This window comes from Sapajus apella, unplaced genomic scaffold, assembly GCF_009761245.1.
Source record: "Sapajus apella isolate SASKATOON/1434 unplaced genomic scaffold, GSC_monkey_1.0 scaffold54, whole genome shotgun sequence".
NCBI lineage: Eukaryota > Metazoa > Chordata > Mammalia > Primates > Cebidae > Sapajus > Sapajus apella.
In genome coordinates, this window is record NW_022436994.1 from 10,692,785 (window position 1) to 10,708,585 (window position 15,801).

Sequence of the window (15,801 nt, forward strand, 5' to 3'; positions counted from 1 at the left end):
AATTTTAGCTCACTGCAACATCCGCCTCCCGGGTTCAAGCGATTTTCCTGCCTCAGCCTCCTGAGTAGTTGAAATTACAGGCATGCGCCACCATGCCCGGCTAATTTTTGTATTTTTAGTGGAGATGGGGTTTACCATGTTGGCCAGGCTGATCTCAAACTCCTTACCTCAGGTGATCCTCTTGCCTTGGCCTCCCAAAGTGCTGGGTTTACAGGCATGAGCCACCACACCTAGCCCCTTTATGTCTTTTCATGACTTGATAGCTCATTTCTTTTTAAAGTGGAGTAATAGTGTCGTCTGGATTTACCACAGTTTATCCATTCACTTATTGATAACATCTTGAATTGCTTCCAAGTTTTGACAATTATGAATGAAGCTGCTGTAAACATCTATGTGTGCAGGTTTTTCTGTGGACAAACATTTTCAGTTCATTTTGGCAACTACCAAGGAGTAAAACTGCAAGATCACGTGGAAGAGTATGTTTAATTTTGTAAGAAACTTCCACCAACCTGTCTTTCAAAGCGACTGTACAATTTTGTATTCCCAGCTGTAACAAATAAGAGTTTCCGTTGTTCCATATCCTTGCCAGCATTTGGTATTGCCAGTGTTTTGGATTTTAGCCCTTCTAAAAAGTGTGTAGCAGTAGCTCGTTGTTTTAATTTGCAGTTTCCTAATAAACATATGATGTTGAGCATCTTTTAATATGCTTATTTGCCTTCTGTATATCTTTGGTGAGATGTTTGTTCAGTTGTTTTGCCCATTGTTAAATTGTTTGTTTTCTTATTGTTGAATTTTATAAGTTCTTTGCATATTTTGGGTAACAATTCTTTTATCAGATATCTTTAGTGAATAGTTTCTCCTAGTCTGTGGGTTTTCTGATTCTCTTAGCACCCTATTTTATGTTTTTTAAAATACTTACTACTAACTAAAGTGATCTTACTTGTTTACTGTTTGTCTTCTTACACTACAGCACAGGGTAAGGTCCACTAATGGCCTGTCTGTTTTGTTCTCTTCATTTCCAGTGCCTAGCACAGCGCCTGGTTTTCGATGCAGTTGGCATATACTTGTTGATTGAATGAATAGATAACAGCTGTTAACATTTTCAGTTTAGTTTATTCTCATTGAAAATGGCATCAGACTGATTTGAGTTCTTCCATCTTCTAATTTGAAAGTTAACTTTCAAATTTTTACTGTAATTTTAAAAATTAGGGATAAAGGTTAGCCACTTGCAGTAGCATGAGAAAAATTTTTGCTGTGGTTCAGATGAAGTTGATTGTATATAATTACTGATCTATGTACTTGCTTTGCCCTCTCAAGAGTTGTTCAGATTTACTTTCCAGGAAGTAGCCACAGGACTGGGCATTGAAAACAGGATGGTTTGTCAGTCCCACAAAGCTTTATGGGATGGGTGCTACCTGCTAGGCACTGGAAGGTCTCAGTATTTACACATATATCTCCACGGATACACATACACACATGTTGTACCTTGTAAGGTAAAAAACTACATTACTCAGATTCTCTGTTCTTGATGGCTTTATTTTTATTTTATATTTTATTTTTTTGAGATAGGGTCTTGCTGTGTTGCCCAGGCTGGTCTTGAACTCCTGGGCTCAAACAGTCCTCCTGGCTCAGCCTCCCAAAGTGGTGGGATTACAGGGGTGAGCCACCATGCCCAGCCTTGATTGCTTTTTTGTTAGCTGGATTTGCTAAAGTTGGAAAGTGATCTGTGTTCTCCCTCTGTAGTTCTTTTCTTTGCCTTTTTTTTTTAATTTGTGATAGTTTTTGGCTTTATCTATTTTGGTATAATGTTTACTATGTTATGTTCATAACTACTATATTGTTTATCTTTGTCTCAATTAAATACTTTTTGCCTTAAATCCAGCTCTTCGAATATTTCCATTCTGCTTGTGTTGGTTTGAATATTCCAGGTCTTCTATTTTTTAGTCTCTTTGCTTTTTAAATTGCTGCTCTTAAAAGTAACATACATTTGAGAGAGGTTTTTAAAAATCCTTTGAGAAGATATTGTAAAAGGCCTTTTAATTTTCAGTTGCTGCATAACAAACCAAATTTAGTAGCTTACAACTAAAATAATTTTACTATCTTTCATGATTCTATAGGTTGACTTGGATCAGCTGATGGTTCTTTTGCCCCACGAATGTTCAGCTGGTACTGCAGTCATCTGGTAGCCCACTTAAACTAGAATGTCCATGACAGCTCATTCACATGGCTAATGCCTTGGTAGGGGTGACTGGGTTCAACTGGAATATTGGATCAGTGGGGCATCTCATTCCCACCCATCTTTGGCCTCTTCTTCACCAAGTGGCCTCTTACATGGTCTTCTTAGGTAGCAAGAACTCCACCAGCAGGATAACCATACTTCTTACGTAGTGGCTTAGGGCTTCCAAGAGTGCCAAAGTACAAACTGCCAGGCCTCCTTAAAGTGAAGGCATGGAACTGTTCCAGCATCAATTCTGCCTCCTCCTGTTGGTTGGCTGTTCCTGTTGATCCCCTTGGTGATGCTTCCTCTGGTTAGGGCTGAGGGGAGGCTGACAGGAGGATCCTCTAGCCTGTGCCAGCTCAAGCAGCTGTTGCATCTGTTTAGCAGACTGTCCTCTGGCTCTAGAAAGGGTTTAGTACTTTGGAAAAGGTTTATAAACTATTTGCCTTTAGAGGCCAAAGTCACCCCTTTGTGTGTATCCAAGGAAAGCTAAGACTGCTTTTCTGAGAGACCTTGGCCAGTGTTTTGTGCTACCTTCCTGTGGCTAACAAGTTCCTTGATTTTCTTTCTTTTTTTTCGTTTTTGTTTTTAAGTTCCTTGATTTTCAATAGGGATGCAACCCTTGCCTTTTGGCAAACTGTAAAGCAAATAAATCTGCCCTTACTTGGCTATGTAGTGGACTGATTGAACTTGAGTTTATTGCAGAGAATGGCACATCACTTTTAAAATTTTCACTTCTTACCGGAACACTAGTTCTAGGAGGTAACATTCTTGCAGTTAGCCTAAAATCCATCTCTATTCCTCTACAGTGCCTTTTTGAATTTTTGTTTTTTTGTGAGGTTGGGAGCTACTTAACATTCTTCAAAAGACAACTGAAGGGGCAGGTAAACTGAATCGGGTTGAAAAGGAGCCCCTGTTGTCCCCAACTCACCCCTGAACACATCTCCTGCCCCCCAACTCGCACCCCCATCCCTGCTTTGACGTGGAAGGACTCTGAGGACACTTGGTTGATCCTCATTGCCTGAGCACTCCATTGAGTCAAGGTAGTTGTCAGAGAATTTCATTCTGAGACCTCACTCTTTTGGCCACTTATAAAAATAATTCTTCTGGGTTTTTTTGGGGGGGTTGGGGTGGGGGTACGAATGTAGCTTTCATAGTTGGATGTTTTTAAAAATAGTCATTTGGCAGTTGGGAACTTTTTATTTTTGTTATCTTATTTTTAATTCTCAGGATATTTATGACACCAGCCTCTTGAGAGAATGTTTCCGAGCCTTGCCTAGGGCTTTCTGAGGCTTCGTGTATTCTCAGCAGTTGTTGTCTTCCTCCTCAGTGGCAGGTTTGCCTTTGTTCATGGACACTCTGGACCTTGTAGCTCCTCAGGCTTCCCTGTCTGCTGAGCAGATAGGAAGCCGCGGCCGATACGTGGCACCTTGAGGAAATACCCAATGAATGACTGTGTCCTATTGTGTTCTAACTTTATTTCAGCCTTATTTCTTTTCTTAAAATCGTTTTTCATTTAGCTTCAATATTGCTTTAATTAGATATCTTAAAGCTAGTGTACCACAGTGGTTGAAAGAGCAGATGCTGGAGCCAGAGTTTGAATCCCAGTTCTACCACTGTGCCTCAATTTACTCATCTGTAAAATGGGAGTGATAATATAGTTCCTACTTCAAAGGGTTGTAAGAATTAAATGAATTATTTTATGTAAAGTGTCTTAGAATAGTACAAGACTCATAATAAAAATCAGAAGTGTTAGGTATTATCAATATTGTTAAAGTCCATGTATACATTTACTGTAGTATTTTTTTTTTTGACTCTGAAGTGCTGTTTTCACTCTATTCTGTTCAGCTTTTATTGCTGGCATCTTGCTTCTGCGGGTCCACCCTCCTGCTGACTGGCATCATGTTTGCGTTGTGGTCAAAGCACCTGCTGCCTGCGGTTCTCCCTTGTGCACACCGGTTCTTTGGTTGCTGTAACAAAAAGTACATAGGACACAGATGGGAAACCCGCAGGCCCTGCTTTTTCTTCCTAATTTGGCAGAAGAGGGGGTGGAAAACCAGGGCCTTTCACAGACAAATCTTGTTTTAGAGTTTAAATTTAACTTCTTGTTCATATTCTAAAGCTGGAATTGGTAATAAATCTTGGCTGTATGCAACTAGAGAGAACTGGGGTTTAAAAATTTTTTAAATGATTTTAATGTAAAATCTTTTCTGATTGCAAGACAACTGGCCTTTGATGATTTTCAAGAGAGCTGCGCTGTGATGTGGCCAAAGGTAATGGAATGTTCCAGGGCCAAGCTCCTCATTAGAACCTGCCAGGGTATTCTCTGGTTAGACAATAGAAGAAAGTCACTCCCTGAGTAGTTACGGTTTCTTCTGGTCTTTAAGGTTCACTTGTGGCTTTAACTTACAGGAGGGATGGGATGGACATTTTCTACGTTGTTTCCGGCTCTTTCTCATGTCTCATGCTGGCCTTAGAAACTGTAACACTCTGGGAACCTCTGCATAACCCAGTCTGGCTGCCTTACCCTGTTGAGCTCTTTTCAAATTAAGCAAGATCTGACTAATACATTCTTCAGAGATGCTCGGACCGTTTTCATTATGAGAACTAAATGGCTTTTCCAGATCACATTACTGTAATTGACTTTACACTCATTTTGATACTTACTTATTATAGGGTACTAGCTAGAGTCTTCATAGCAGTTGCTGTACATTTGTTTGTGGTTTCAACAGCCTTTTCTTAGTTGAACAAAACAACATATAAATAAACAATAGAAAGATGATCTAAAATGTCACCCTCCTTCATTTGTTAAGTTTATCAAAGCCCTTTATATACATAAACCTGGATTAAATATTTTAGTATAGAACTGGTCAGCTGTAGCCTGATTCAAGGGTATGTTTAGTTATTGGTTCTCAGAATATCTACCTGAGGAACTTTCTCCAACAGGGTTTCTATGGGTTCATTTACATTCAGGGCTTCAGAAAGGATGGGTGGACAATTGTTAATACTCTGTGTTCTGGAAGGTGGAGAAGCAGGTGGTGAGAATGTGTTCCAGCCAGCAAAGGAACTCACATTATACCTAACTTTTCTGCACTGCATTATACCTCTGACCCTATTAGGACACATCAGAGGCTTTGTTTTGTGAAAGGAACATAATTAAAATCGAAGGTTAAATTTTTAAGTAGGGACACAAACATGACGTTTTTTCCTTTATCTAAGACTGGAATTTCCATGTCTGCCTAAAATCTCTATTCTTTTTGGAGAAATGTCAGCAAAGACAGAGAGGAATTTACCTACATCTCACTTAGGGTGGGGATGCCCTGATGGTCAAAGCAAACTGAAAACCCACAGAAATAATTTGATTCACAAATGTATTTTGTTAGCAGTTTTTAAAAATTGATTGTCAACATTTAGAATCCAGGCAATTTCACATAAAAAATCAGATTTCTGGCCCCTCTTGATAAATGGAAAGATCCAGTGAGTCTGGGGCCACATGGCTGCAGTCAGCTGGAGCCAGGTTGAAGCTGTCTCCTTGGCTGGGCCTTAGGTTCTTGTCTTTCAGTGTCTGCTGTCTTTTATGTGACATGTTTGGCCCTGTGGGCATTTGAATTGTGACCCCTCTCCTGTTCTTTCCTGCCCTACTCCTATAGCTCATGTCCTACTGTTTTATGGTCAGGTATTTTACAACTTTTCAGAAGGGCCCAGGCCACTGTGAGCAGTGGTTAAATGGACAGCAGGAAGGAAGAGTTGGCTCCCACGTGCTGCTCCCAGTCCCCCCCGGGCCTTCAGGGGACAGGAGCTAACGCCAGGGTGGATGTGGTATGCTATATTTGCTGAGCTGGCACCCCTCTGTGTGTTCATTGAGCCTGAAAGTCATAACCAAAGTTTCCTCATCCTGAGGGTGGGGCATTTTTTAAAATATGAAAGAAAGGAGCCAGTGACAAGTGACAGTTCCAACCTATTTGCAGGCTTACAGGACCAGCTATTGCCACAAAAGATAAGCTTCCTGTTTACCAGTTGGCCTGAGACAAAGTGGTTGTGCTTCCTGGCCACGCGGGGCTTGGCACACAGTCTGGGCTCTGTCTGTCAGGATGGTGGGCTGAATGCTCGCTCTGTGCTGGGGCCGGCTGGGGGTGGCAGGGCCCCCACAGCATGGGTCCTGGACATGGGCCATTCTCAAGAGGGCACCCCCAGGAGGGCACTCGATTTGGCTCCAGAACCAATCCTGGCATTTGGAAAGGAAGCAAATGAAGGAGGGCAGCCTGGCCTCCTTGCTGGTTTCCTTAATGTTCCTTTCCTTGAGGGGCCCAAGCCAGGCAAACCCCCTTGGCACAAAACTGGGAATCCTACAGTAAATTTTTATCTTTTGTTTTTAAGCATCCGTGAAGCAGGATGTCAATGTCTCCGGCAAAAATGATCATTTACGGCAGTGTGCTGTTTACCGGGAGCATTTCCCTTTCGTATTTCATCATACAAAGTAAGTATCCTGCTAGGCGCCTGCAGCCTGACCTCCTCCAGCATTCGTGCTCCTACTCCTCCATCAGAGGAAATACTTGAGATGCTTGCAGTAGATTAGAGAAAGGATGAGAGGGTGATTTTAAAGGCTAGTCCACCATTTCGTTGGCTATAACTTCCTCTGTATCCTGCAATCTCAGTTTTTCCTGGGAGCAACCAGTACAAATAAAAGGACCAGGACTCATTTGCATAAGAAGCCTAGTAGAGCACGATGGGCTTTCAGCTCAGTGCACACACAGGGGCTCCAGTCAAGATTCTGAGATTATATAAAGAAAGGACAGAGGGAAGGGGAATACCAGATGGTTCGCAGGTGGGGAAAGCTGTGGCTATGTGTCCGGTGTTGTCAGCCTTTTTTTGCACTTCATTCTCTGTTGTTGATTTAATGAAGGAGGGACCATGAGCAAGGGAACTCTGGCAGGGGCAGGAAATAAAAGCAGAGCCCACACTGGCAAAATCCTGACAGATGTAGCTTCCAGCCCCACTGCAGTCAAATTTGAATTTGTAAAGATAGGCCACAATTACTGTCAGCAGCCAGGACATTTAAGGTCATTTTAATGCTACTGGTGGCAAAGCAGCAGCAGTTTTTTCTAGACTGACTTTTTTGAGGCTCCTTTATCTCTACCCAGCTTAGCTCCTTATCCACTGGGCAACATTTTCACTTCTTCCCAGGATGCGAGTGTCACCAGGAGACAAGCAAACAGGCTGCAGTGTCCTCTCCAGCCATTCTGCACCTTCCTGCAGAGTTGGTGGATTTGCTGACTCTGGAGGGGGCCTCAGATGAGCATTCCCAGGGATGATTCAGACTAAATAATTTGGCCTCCTCTTCCTCTGCCAAAGGGACAGGGGCAAGACATGAGAGGAATGGGTGCGTTTTTGGGTCAGGTTTCAGCCTTTTTCCCTTAGGAGGCTGCTAAGTGGGTGAGACCTGGACACTGCAGCCGACTGCCTGGGTTAAATGGTTGAATCTTGGCTCCAGCTCTTGACCAGCTATGTAGCCTTATGTGAGTCTGTCACCTTTCTGGGTGTTAGTTACGTTATTGATGTGATGCGTGGTAATGTTAGTGCCTGTGCATGAAGTAAGAATTGAATCTCACAAGATGAGAGCTATTGAGCATTGTGAGATGTGTGAAACATTGAGAACAGTGCCTAGCCATAGAAATCACTCAACAAAGAATAGCTGTCTGGACCCAGCTTCTGCCGCTTCTTTTCCTATTATGGCTGGCACCTTGTTCATGACTATGGTATTCCCTGTACCCCTTACTCCTGGGAAGCAGTGCAGGAGGGGCATTCCCTTGGCCTCTCAGGGTCAGGTCACCCTCCCCTTCATCAGTGTGATGGGACCTATGGAAGGGAAGCACTTTCTTTTGCAAAACTGAACACCCTGCTTGAGAAGTTCTGCCTCTGCTCTCTCACTTGGGCAGCTGATTATTAGAACTTACAGCTTCAGGGATGTGCTGCCTGGAGTTCCCATGTAGCCTTTGGGCTCAGAAGGATTCCTGAGACTGAGAGGAGTTTGACTTGAAATGTTGGCTTAAATCTCGATGAATGAACATTCTCATATCCTGTTTCTTGGCCTGAGGGTTTTGTTGTTGTTAATGGCGTAGTCTTTCTATTTTGTCTCAACTTAGTGGAAGGGGCAATGTTTAGAAGTCAGGTGTTATGGATTCTGGCCTCAGCTTTGCTGTGAACCAGCGGCATCACTTTGAGCAAATCATGGAATCAAAGGACTTTCGACTTGAGAGGAAACTTAGAGAAGAGCTGACAAACCCCTTAGATGTAGAAATAAGGCAATGAATGAGGGAAGAAAGATGAAGGTATTGAGGCACAGAAAGGGTCTGTATGAGGTCAAGGCCCAAGATCATCTGCACATCCCTGCAGACACTGCCTGCCTGTCCTTTGGTTTTTGAGTCTGTAAAATGGACAGTTTAGAGAAGATGGTTCTAATTATTTGTCCATCCACAAATTTCATGTTTCAGGTTCCACCCCCTATATCAATTGTATTATTTAATTTTCTGTCTAGTAGATTCTACCTGACCAAGTTCAATAAGGAAAATAAAGTGTATATTTCATCCTTAGAGACTTATTCCAGGGGTTTATATTACAAGTTGGCATTGGAGCAGCTGCAGAACCATCCCGAGGCACAGAAAGCTCTGGGCCCGCCTGTCAACATCCACTATCTCAAGCTCACTGGCAAGGACAACTTTGTGGACATTGCTGATGCCAAGGTAAGGTGCTCTCCCTGCGACCTGGAGGCTGGTGCCTGCTGAAGGAGAGGAGAGTGTATTATCTCCTGGAAAGTCTTGGAGGAAGCTGGAGTTAAGGATTTGGGATGGGAAAATCTACTAAGTAAAGCTGGGTTTAGCACCTTTAAAAAAAGCTTTTTTATTATGTATTTTAATGTTTAACAACATAAAATATAGTTTATATATAGATTATTCCTATATACATTTCTTCCATTTTGGGGAATTGATGTGGCAGGGAATGCAGTGGGTGTGCTGAAGTCACCATCTTGAACTGAAGATAGTAGAGAAATGACCAGTGGTGGTTTGCTACCATGTTGGCTTTGATAGCACTCAGCACTTTGGGAGGCCAAGGTAGGAGGATTGCTTGAGCCCAAGAGTTTGAGACCAGCCTATATGATACAGCAAGACCCTCTATCTATCTATCTATCTATCTATCTATCTATCTATCTATCTATCTACCTGTCTGTCTATCTATATCTATCTACCTATCAAGACCCATCTTTATCTGTCCATCTATCCATCCAGTCTAATCTACCTGTCTGTCTGCCTATCTATCTATCTGTCTATCTGTCTATCAATCAATCAATCAATCAATCAGTCATTTAGCCAGGCATGGTGGTGCACACCTGTAATCCCAGCAGGAGGCTGAAGCAGGAGGATCACTTGAATCCAGGAGTTGGAGGCTGCAATGAGCTATGATTCACATCACTGTACTCCAGCCTGGGGGACAGAGTGAAACCCTGTCTCTAAAATAAAAACACAAAAGACAAATTCATCTGTATCTAGTCAGTGTTCATTCAAATGTAACCAACTCTTTAAACTTTGATTTTTAAAGTGAATTTATTTACATTGCTTTCACAGAATACCAGCCCATTTTTTGAGCCATATAGTTTTGTACTTGATCACACTCGCTTACCTGTAAAACACATTTGTTCTGCTGTTGAACAAGCATGTTTTCAGTATATGCCCTGGTTTGAAGAATGATTCTAAGCTATGTGGGGAATAGAGGTACAGAAGGCTTTTGGGGGTTTACAGTTGAAGATTCCTGAGTAAGACAGGGTGAGGCAAACCCTGTCACTGTTGTGCAGGCCTAGAGGGGAGTGGCTTGAGGCCTGGGAGGTGGCTGTGAGGACTTTGAATGGTGGAGAGGAACACCCTGTCAGTGTGACCTTGCAGTGGAGGCACAGGTGGGCAAGGTAGGTGTGGGCAGGTAGGAGGGACTGTGGCCACCAGAGAGCCACAGTAGCATCTTAGAAGGTGTGTGTGCTTGACTCTGGCAGCAGAAGCCCATGAAGTATTTGGAGGGTAAGAGTGAGGTTATCTGACCTTATTTTTTGTTATTTTTATTATTTTCTTAATGGACATAGCTCTAATGAGACTTTTTTTTTTTAGCTACAAAAGCAATTTGTGCTCTGGTATTCTGATTAAAATACTCGCTTTTAAAAGAAGGCGAATTTGTGTAGATTGGCAATGCCCAGGGACTGGGTACAGGGAGCCACCTTTGGGAGAGAGGCATGGCCGCACTGGTGTGCAGTGTAAGAGCATGAACTAGAGGTGTGGCCTGGAGAAGCGAGAGATGGATGTGAAGTCCATTGTGGCAGACTTGGTAACAGTCATGTGTCAGGAGTGGGTGGGTCAGAGGTGAGGCCCCAGTGTCCTGCATGGGTGTGAGTGGAAGGACGGCAGCGACACTGCGTGAGACAGGACACCCAGGAGGAGCACAGGGAAGGGCTGGGCATGTGTAGAGTGCTAACTCTGTGCCAGGCCACTGGATTTCTCCCATGGTGTGGCAGAGCTCCTGTGTGCTTCCCCGTCTTTGGTCAGTTGGCTAGACCCTAGCAATGCTGAGAACGTGGGAAGCCAGCGGGTAGGTCTGGCTGTTGCATTTCTCTCAGCACAGGGCCCAGCTGCTGCACTGAGGAAGTACACGCCAAAGGCGCCTTTGCTGGGGCTGAGAGCAGCATCAGTTTCACGATCTTGTGCTCAGGAACCCCAGTAAGAGTAGGGTGAGGTCCTGCTGGTGTTCGTGGGAGTTTTGTTCTGTCCAGCCTTCACTTTGGCCTGGTGGTGCTGAGAGGGCGCCTTCCTGGGCTTCCCCGGGCCACATCCCCGGGCCCTTGACCGTGCTGTGACTGTGTTGGCTGTGGTGCTAGGTTCTGGCCTCTACTGCTGCCAAATGCTGTGACTCTGTAGTGACAGGAGTTCAGAGTCTGTTGCTTCAGAGCCATCTGGAGCCTCAGCGCTTGTCTTCCAATTTGTGGACTATTTTTGACATTCTGTCAGGGTTCTTCATCTACTTTCTTTATAATCAACTGTTTATAAGGATGCCTGTATGCAGCATGTGCCCTCGTATCTCAAAGTCCTCTATTTGTAGTTCTTACGGTTTTTCCAGAGGTGAGATGTTTCAGTTGTTCATGAATGATTGTTGTACATTGGGATATTTTCCCAAGTATGTGTGTGAGATAGTCAACAATGACCAACACTTTGCTTTACCAGGACTTCTGCTTTAATCTTTGGCAAGGTCTGGTTGGTGAAGGAACCAAACTGTGAAGTGTTACATCTACCGACGCAAGTGCAGCTGCCCATAGTTCAGACATTGGCCTCTCAGAGTTTGCTGGTCTTCAGAATCCTTCTTGTTTCTGCCCTTTTCTTTTCTTTCCTTTCTCTCTCTCTCTCTCTTCCCCAAAGTATCCAGAGATGGTCAGTGTATACTCTGTTGCTTAATTCTATCATCTCCAGAGAAAAGTTGTAGCTTGACTCTAACAGTAGGACCCTGAAGATTTGTTCTTTTTTTTTTTGAGATGGAGTCTTGTTCTGTTGCCCAGGCTAGGGTGCAGTGGCGTGATCTTGGCACACTGCAGCCTCCACCTCCTGGGTTCAAGCGATTCTCCTACCTCAGCCTCCTGAGTAGCTGGGACGATAGGTGTGCACCACCATGCCTGGCTTTTCGTATTTCTAGTAGAGATGGGGTTTCGCCATGTTGCCCAGGTTGGTCTTGAATGCTGGCCTCAAGTGATCTGCCCGCCTCAGCCTCCCAAAGTGCTAGGATTACAGGCATAAGCCACCATGCCCGGCCAAAGATTTGTTCTTGAAGTATGATTAGGTGACTGCTTATTCACCTGAGTTGTGGAGCCATGTCCCAAATCCTGTCCCTTCCTTCAAGTGTGTTTAAAGAAAGAATTTTGGAAAGCACAGATGTGTACCTCAAGTTTCTTCTCTTGGTGGCAATTTGGAATGGGTGGGATACTCCCTTCCTGCCGCTGCCCTTGCTCCCACCCCAAGAGGTATCTTTGGCCATCTCCAGGGGCACAGGAAGGCACTCTGGGAGGTGCCTGTCTTATGATGGGCTTTCTTGTTACTGTGCCTGTGTCCCCTTTGTGAGGCTCTTACCTTTGGTTTTCATGAGATACCAAAAACATTGCATTCACCATTTTTTTTTCTAAATCAAATGTAATCAAACAACTGCTTAGGGGCTGGCTTTGAGGCTCTCAGGCTGACTCCCCGGTCATGCATGGGCATGGCAGCACCTGGCAGCATCCTTGTGGTGCGAGCCCAGCCTATGGTACTGGGGATGAAGGAGAAACTGAGAACTCTGTGATGTCTTTCCCAAACAAGCCTTCATGTGTTACATTTTCTTTAAAGCCTGTTCTTTAGGGTCCAGGTCAAAATATGTACCAATTTGCTGGCAATAGGTCCCCATTTAAAACAGTGAATTCTTTTTTTTTTTTTTAAATTATGAAAAATTTCACACATTCAAAAAAGATAAAAGAATTTATACTGTGATCACCTATAGCTGGTACCTGGATTCTACAATTGGGATTTTGCCCTGTTTCCATGAATCTGTTATTTTGATGGATTACAAAGTAATTTTCAGACATTATACATTTCGTCTCCAAATACATGATTCCTATTTTTGTTTTTTGGTAAAATTTACATTCTTGAAAGGCACAAATCCAAGTGTCCTATCTGATGAGTTTTAACAGATACACCCAATTGTGTCACTCAAGCCGTTATCTAGATGTAGACTGTTCCCAGCACCTGAGTTCCCTTGTGCCCCACCCAGTGGGTCCCTTCTCACATCTTTCAGCTCTACCAGAGGCAGTCATTTTTCTTTTTTTTTCCCCAGCATAGGTTAGCCTGTACTAGAATTTAACACAAATAGTTATATACTCCTCCTGTGTAGGGCCCTTTCACTCAGCATGTTTTTGATATTCATCCGTGTTGCTGCGTGTATCAGAAGTTTGCTCTTTTTAACAGCGGACTTTTGAGCTGTCATTGGAAGTACCCAGAGCACTGTCATGGAAGTGCCCCTTGCCAAATGGAAGGGCTGCCGTTGACCTCACCAGCCATCCAAAGAGGGCCAGGACATTTGGAAAATCAAGTGGATTCTCCAGCTGGGCTGTTAGAAAACCACTTGCTTCTGTGGAGAATCACTGGGTTTTATAGGCTTAGCTCTAGAAAGCATCATTTTGTCATCTCTGAAATGACAGTGCATCCAATTACATCTCTCCTTTCTGTCATTTTACACCCACAGTTGAAGATTCCTGTCTCTGGATCCAAGTCAGAGGGTCATCTCCACGTCCACTCAACCAGAAGTGGCCCCTTTCACAGGTATCCTGGGAAGGTGACAGCAATGGGGGAGTGGGAGGAGGACTTCCTAATAGAAGCAAGCCTGACTCCATTTTTATTTCGTGTTAAATGGCTGTGGGCATAGGAAGAATTAGTTTTCAAGCTTGAAGCTGAAAGTTTTGTGGCCTGGGCAGCAAGCCAGTACTGTGGCTCTTAGCTGGGTCCAGTTTATCCGTACAGTCTACTGAATTGCCCTCTCCTTATGCTGTTGAATTTGTAAAACTTTACAGTTATAGTGATCTAGCTCTATCATAATTTGATGCTATGTTACAACTTCTCACTTGACTGCCTCAATTGTTACAAATGAATAAAGGGCATGGACTCTTGTTCCCGAATTTATTCATCACATTCTTGCATAAGCTCTCCACCCCTTAATTGGCTTTGCTTTTCTGGTTGCCAATAGCTACATCCACTCACTTCCCCCACTGGAAGCCTCTCTCAGAGATGGTTGCTGTTTAGCCAGACTGTGTTTTAATTCCCAAGGACAAAAGGAGCAGGCAGCCCCACCTAGCTCACCCTGGGCTCAATGACCTCTGAGCCTGGGATTAGTGCATGAGCTGGCTGGATTCCAGGCCAGGAACTGTGAATTAGGAAATGATAAATAAACTGCTCCTTCTCCTTCCTGATGTCCCTTCCATTTGCCTGTCAGTCATTTTTAAGCCTGCCTTGGAAGTCGAAGCTGGTTAAATAATGAGAGCCGGTGAAATGTTGAAACATGATGTTGACATAGCACTCAAACAAAATCATGTTTAAAAAAATTTAAGGCATTATTCAAAACAACTGCTTTCCTACCCCCTTTTTTTTTGACTATGGCTGTTGCCTCAGCGCTCATGGATTAGAGAGACTGTACTTTTGGTTTCTCTAAGGTGGCACCTTAATGAGGTCTTCTTAGAGCTCAAGGATGGTCAGCAGATTTCCGTGTTCAATCTCAGTGGAGAAAATGGTGATGACGTGAAAAAGGAGTAGAGACGACCCAAAAGACCCAGGTTGCTTCTAGTCCAGCCTTCCCTCATCTCTACCATGTGCCCACTGGCATGGTGGCCCATCTGAGTGACAGATACTCCTGCAAGCCAGTTTTCCAGCCACCAGTAGGATGACTGTATGTGCCATCATGTGGTAATTTTGGTATAAATCTAACTTGGGCACAACAAATGCTATTTGTCGTTTTTAAACTGAATCAGAAAGAAACTCTTAGAAATTTAAGATGATTTATTTGAAAGTGCTTTGTATAAAAAAGGAATCAAAATTAATAAAATGTTTGTTGACCTTTGCTAGTTCTCATTTCTTTCCTTTATCTTCTTCTTTCCCTGGAATTTTCAGTTCCTCAGTACAAAGCCTGAGGCTTAGTAGTACTGAAGGAATTTTTTTCTAAATATTGACATGAGAATGCTGAGGAAGACCGCTTTTGTTTTTCACTTTACCGTGAATTCATGTTGTTAAGTAGCTTGTGGACATTCTCCATCACTTTGGAATATTTTGTTTGCTTTGTTTATATTTATTTCTATTTCAGACACTAACCATCTGCCCAGTTGAAGATTTGCAAAATAATTGCATTTATTCCAAACATTTTGAAAGCTTAGAAAATTTGTATGTGTATGTGTACAGTTAATGTAGGAAAGTTAGACAGGTTCTGGCTGGGCGCGGTGGCTCACGCCTGTAATCCCAGCTCTTTGGGAGGCTGAGGCGAGTGGATCATCTGAGGTCAGGAGTTTGAGACCATCCTGGACAAAATGGTGAAACCCATCTCTGCTAAAAATACCAATAAATCAGCCAGGGATGGTGGTGGATGTCAGTAATGCCAGCAACTTGGGAGGCTGAGGCAGAGAATCGCTTGAATCCAGGAGGCAGAGGCTTTAGAGAGCCAAGATTGCATCATTGCATTCCAGGCTGGGCAATAAAAGTGAAACTCCATCTGAATGAATGAATGAATGAATGAATAAATAAATAGCTAGTTAGTATATTCATAACCTTCTGCTTTCCACACAACATAACCACAAGTTAGAGAATCGTATCCTTAGGTTTTATTAGTCTTATAAGGAAACATACTATAAAGCAAAAGAACGTTCTTCTGTGCAGCAGAGCCTACAAAAACAGAAATCTAGTATCTGTGCTTTGAAAGGTCAATTTAACTCTTAGTATTAGCAGGCTTAATGTAATTGTAGTTGGTTGCCTACAATGAAGGACAGCCATGAGCTC

At 43.3% G+C, this 15,801-nt stretch overlaps 1 protein-coding gene across 5 annotated transcripts in view; it reads left to right on the top strand.

Moving 5' to 3' along the window:
- The window catches only part of LOC116527390 (cytochrome c oxidase assembly factor 1 homolog), an 87,235-nt gene extending 72,360 nt beyond the window's left edge, over positions 1–14,875 (top strand). For 4 of the 5 annotated variants that reach the window (XM_032244412.1, XM_032244410.1, XM_032244409.1 and 1 more), the window contains 4 exons: positions 6,596–6,695; positions 8,810–8,958; positions 13,511–13,587; positions 14,472–14,875. In XM_032244412.1, the coding sequence (XP_032100303.1) occupies positions 6,611–6,695; positions 8,810–8,958; positions 13,511–13,587; positions 14,472–14,571 (411 nt within the window). In that variant the 5' untranslated portion in view covers positions 6,596–6,610 and the 3' untranslated portion in view covers positions 14,572–14,875. Of the gene's footprint in view, positions 1–1,624; positions 6,313–6,595; positions 6,696–8,809; positions 8,959–13,510; positions 13,588–14,471 lie in introns of those variants that run through there. The other variant, XM_032244411.1, reaches the window with a different exon arrangement.
- The last annotated feature ends 926 nt before the right edge of the window (positions 14,876–15,801 follow it).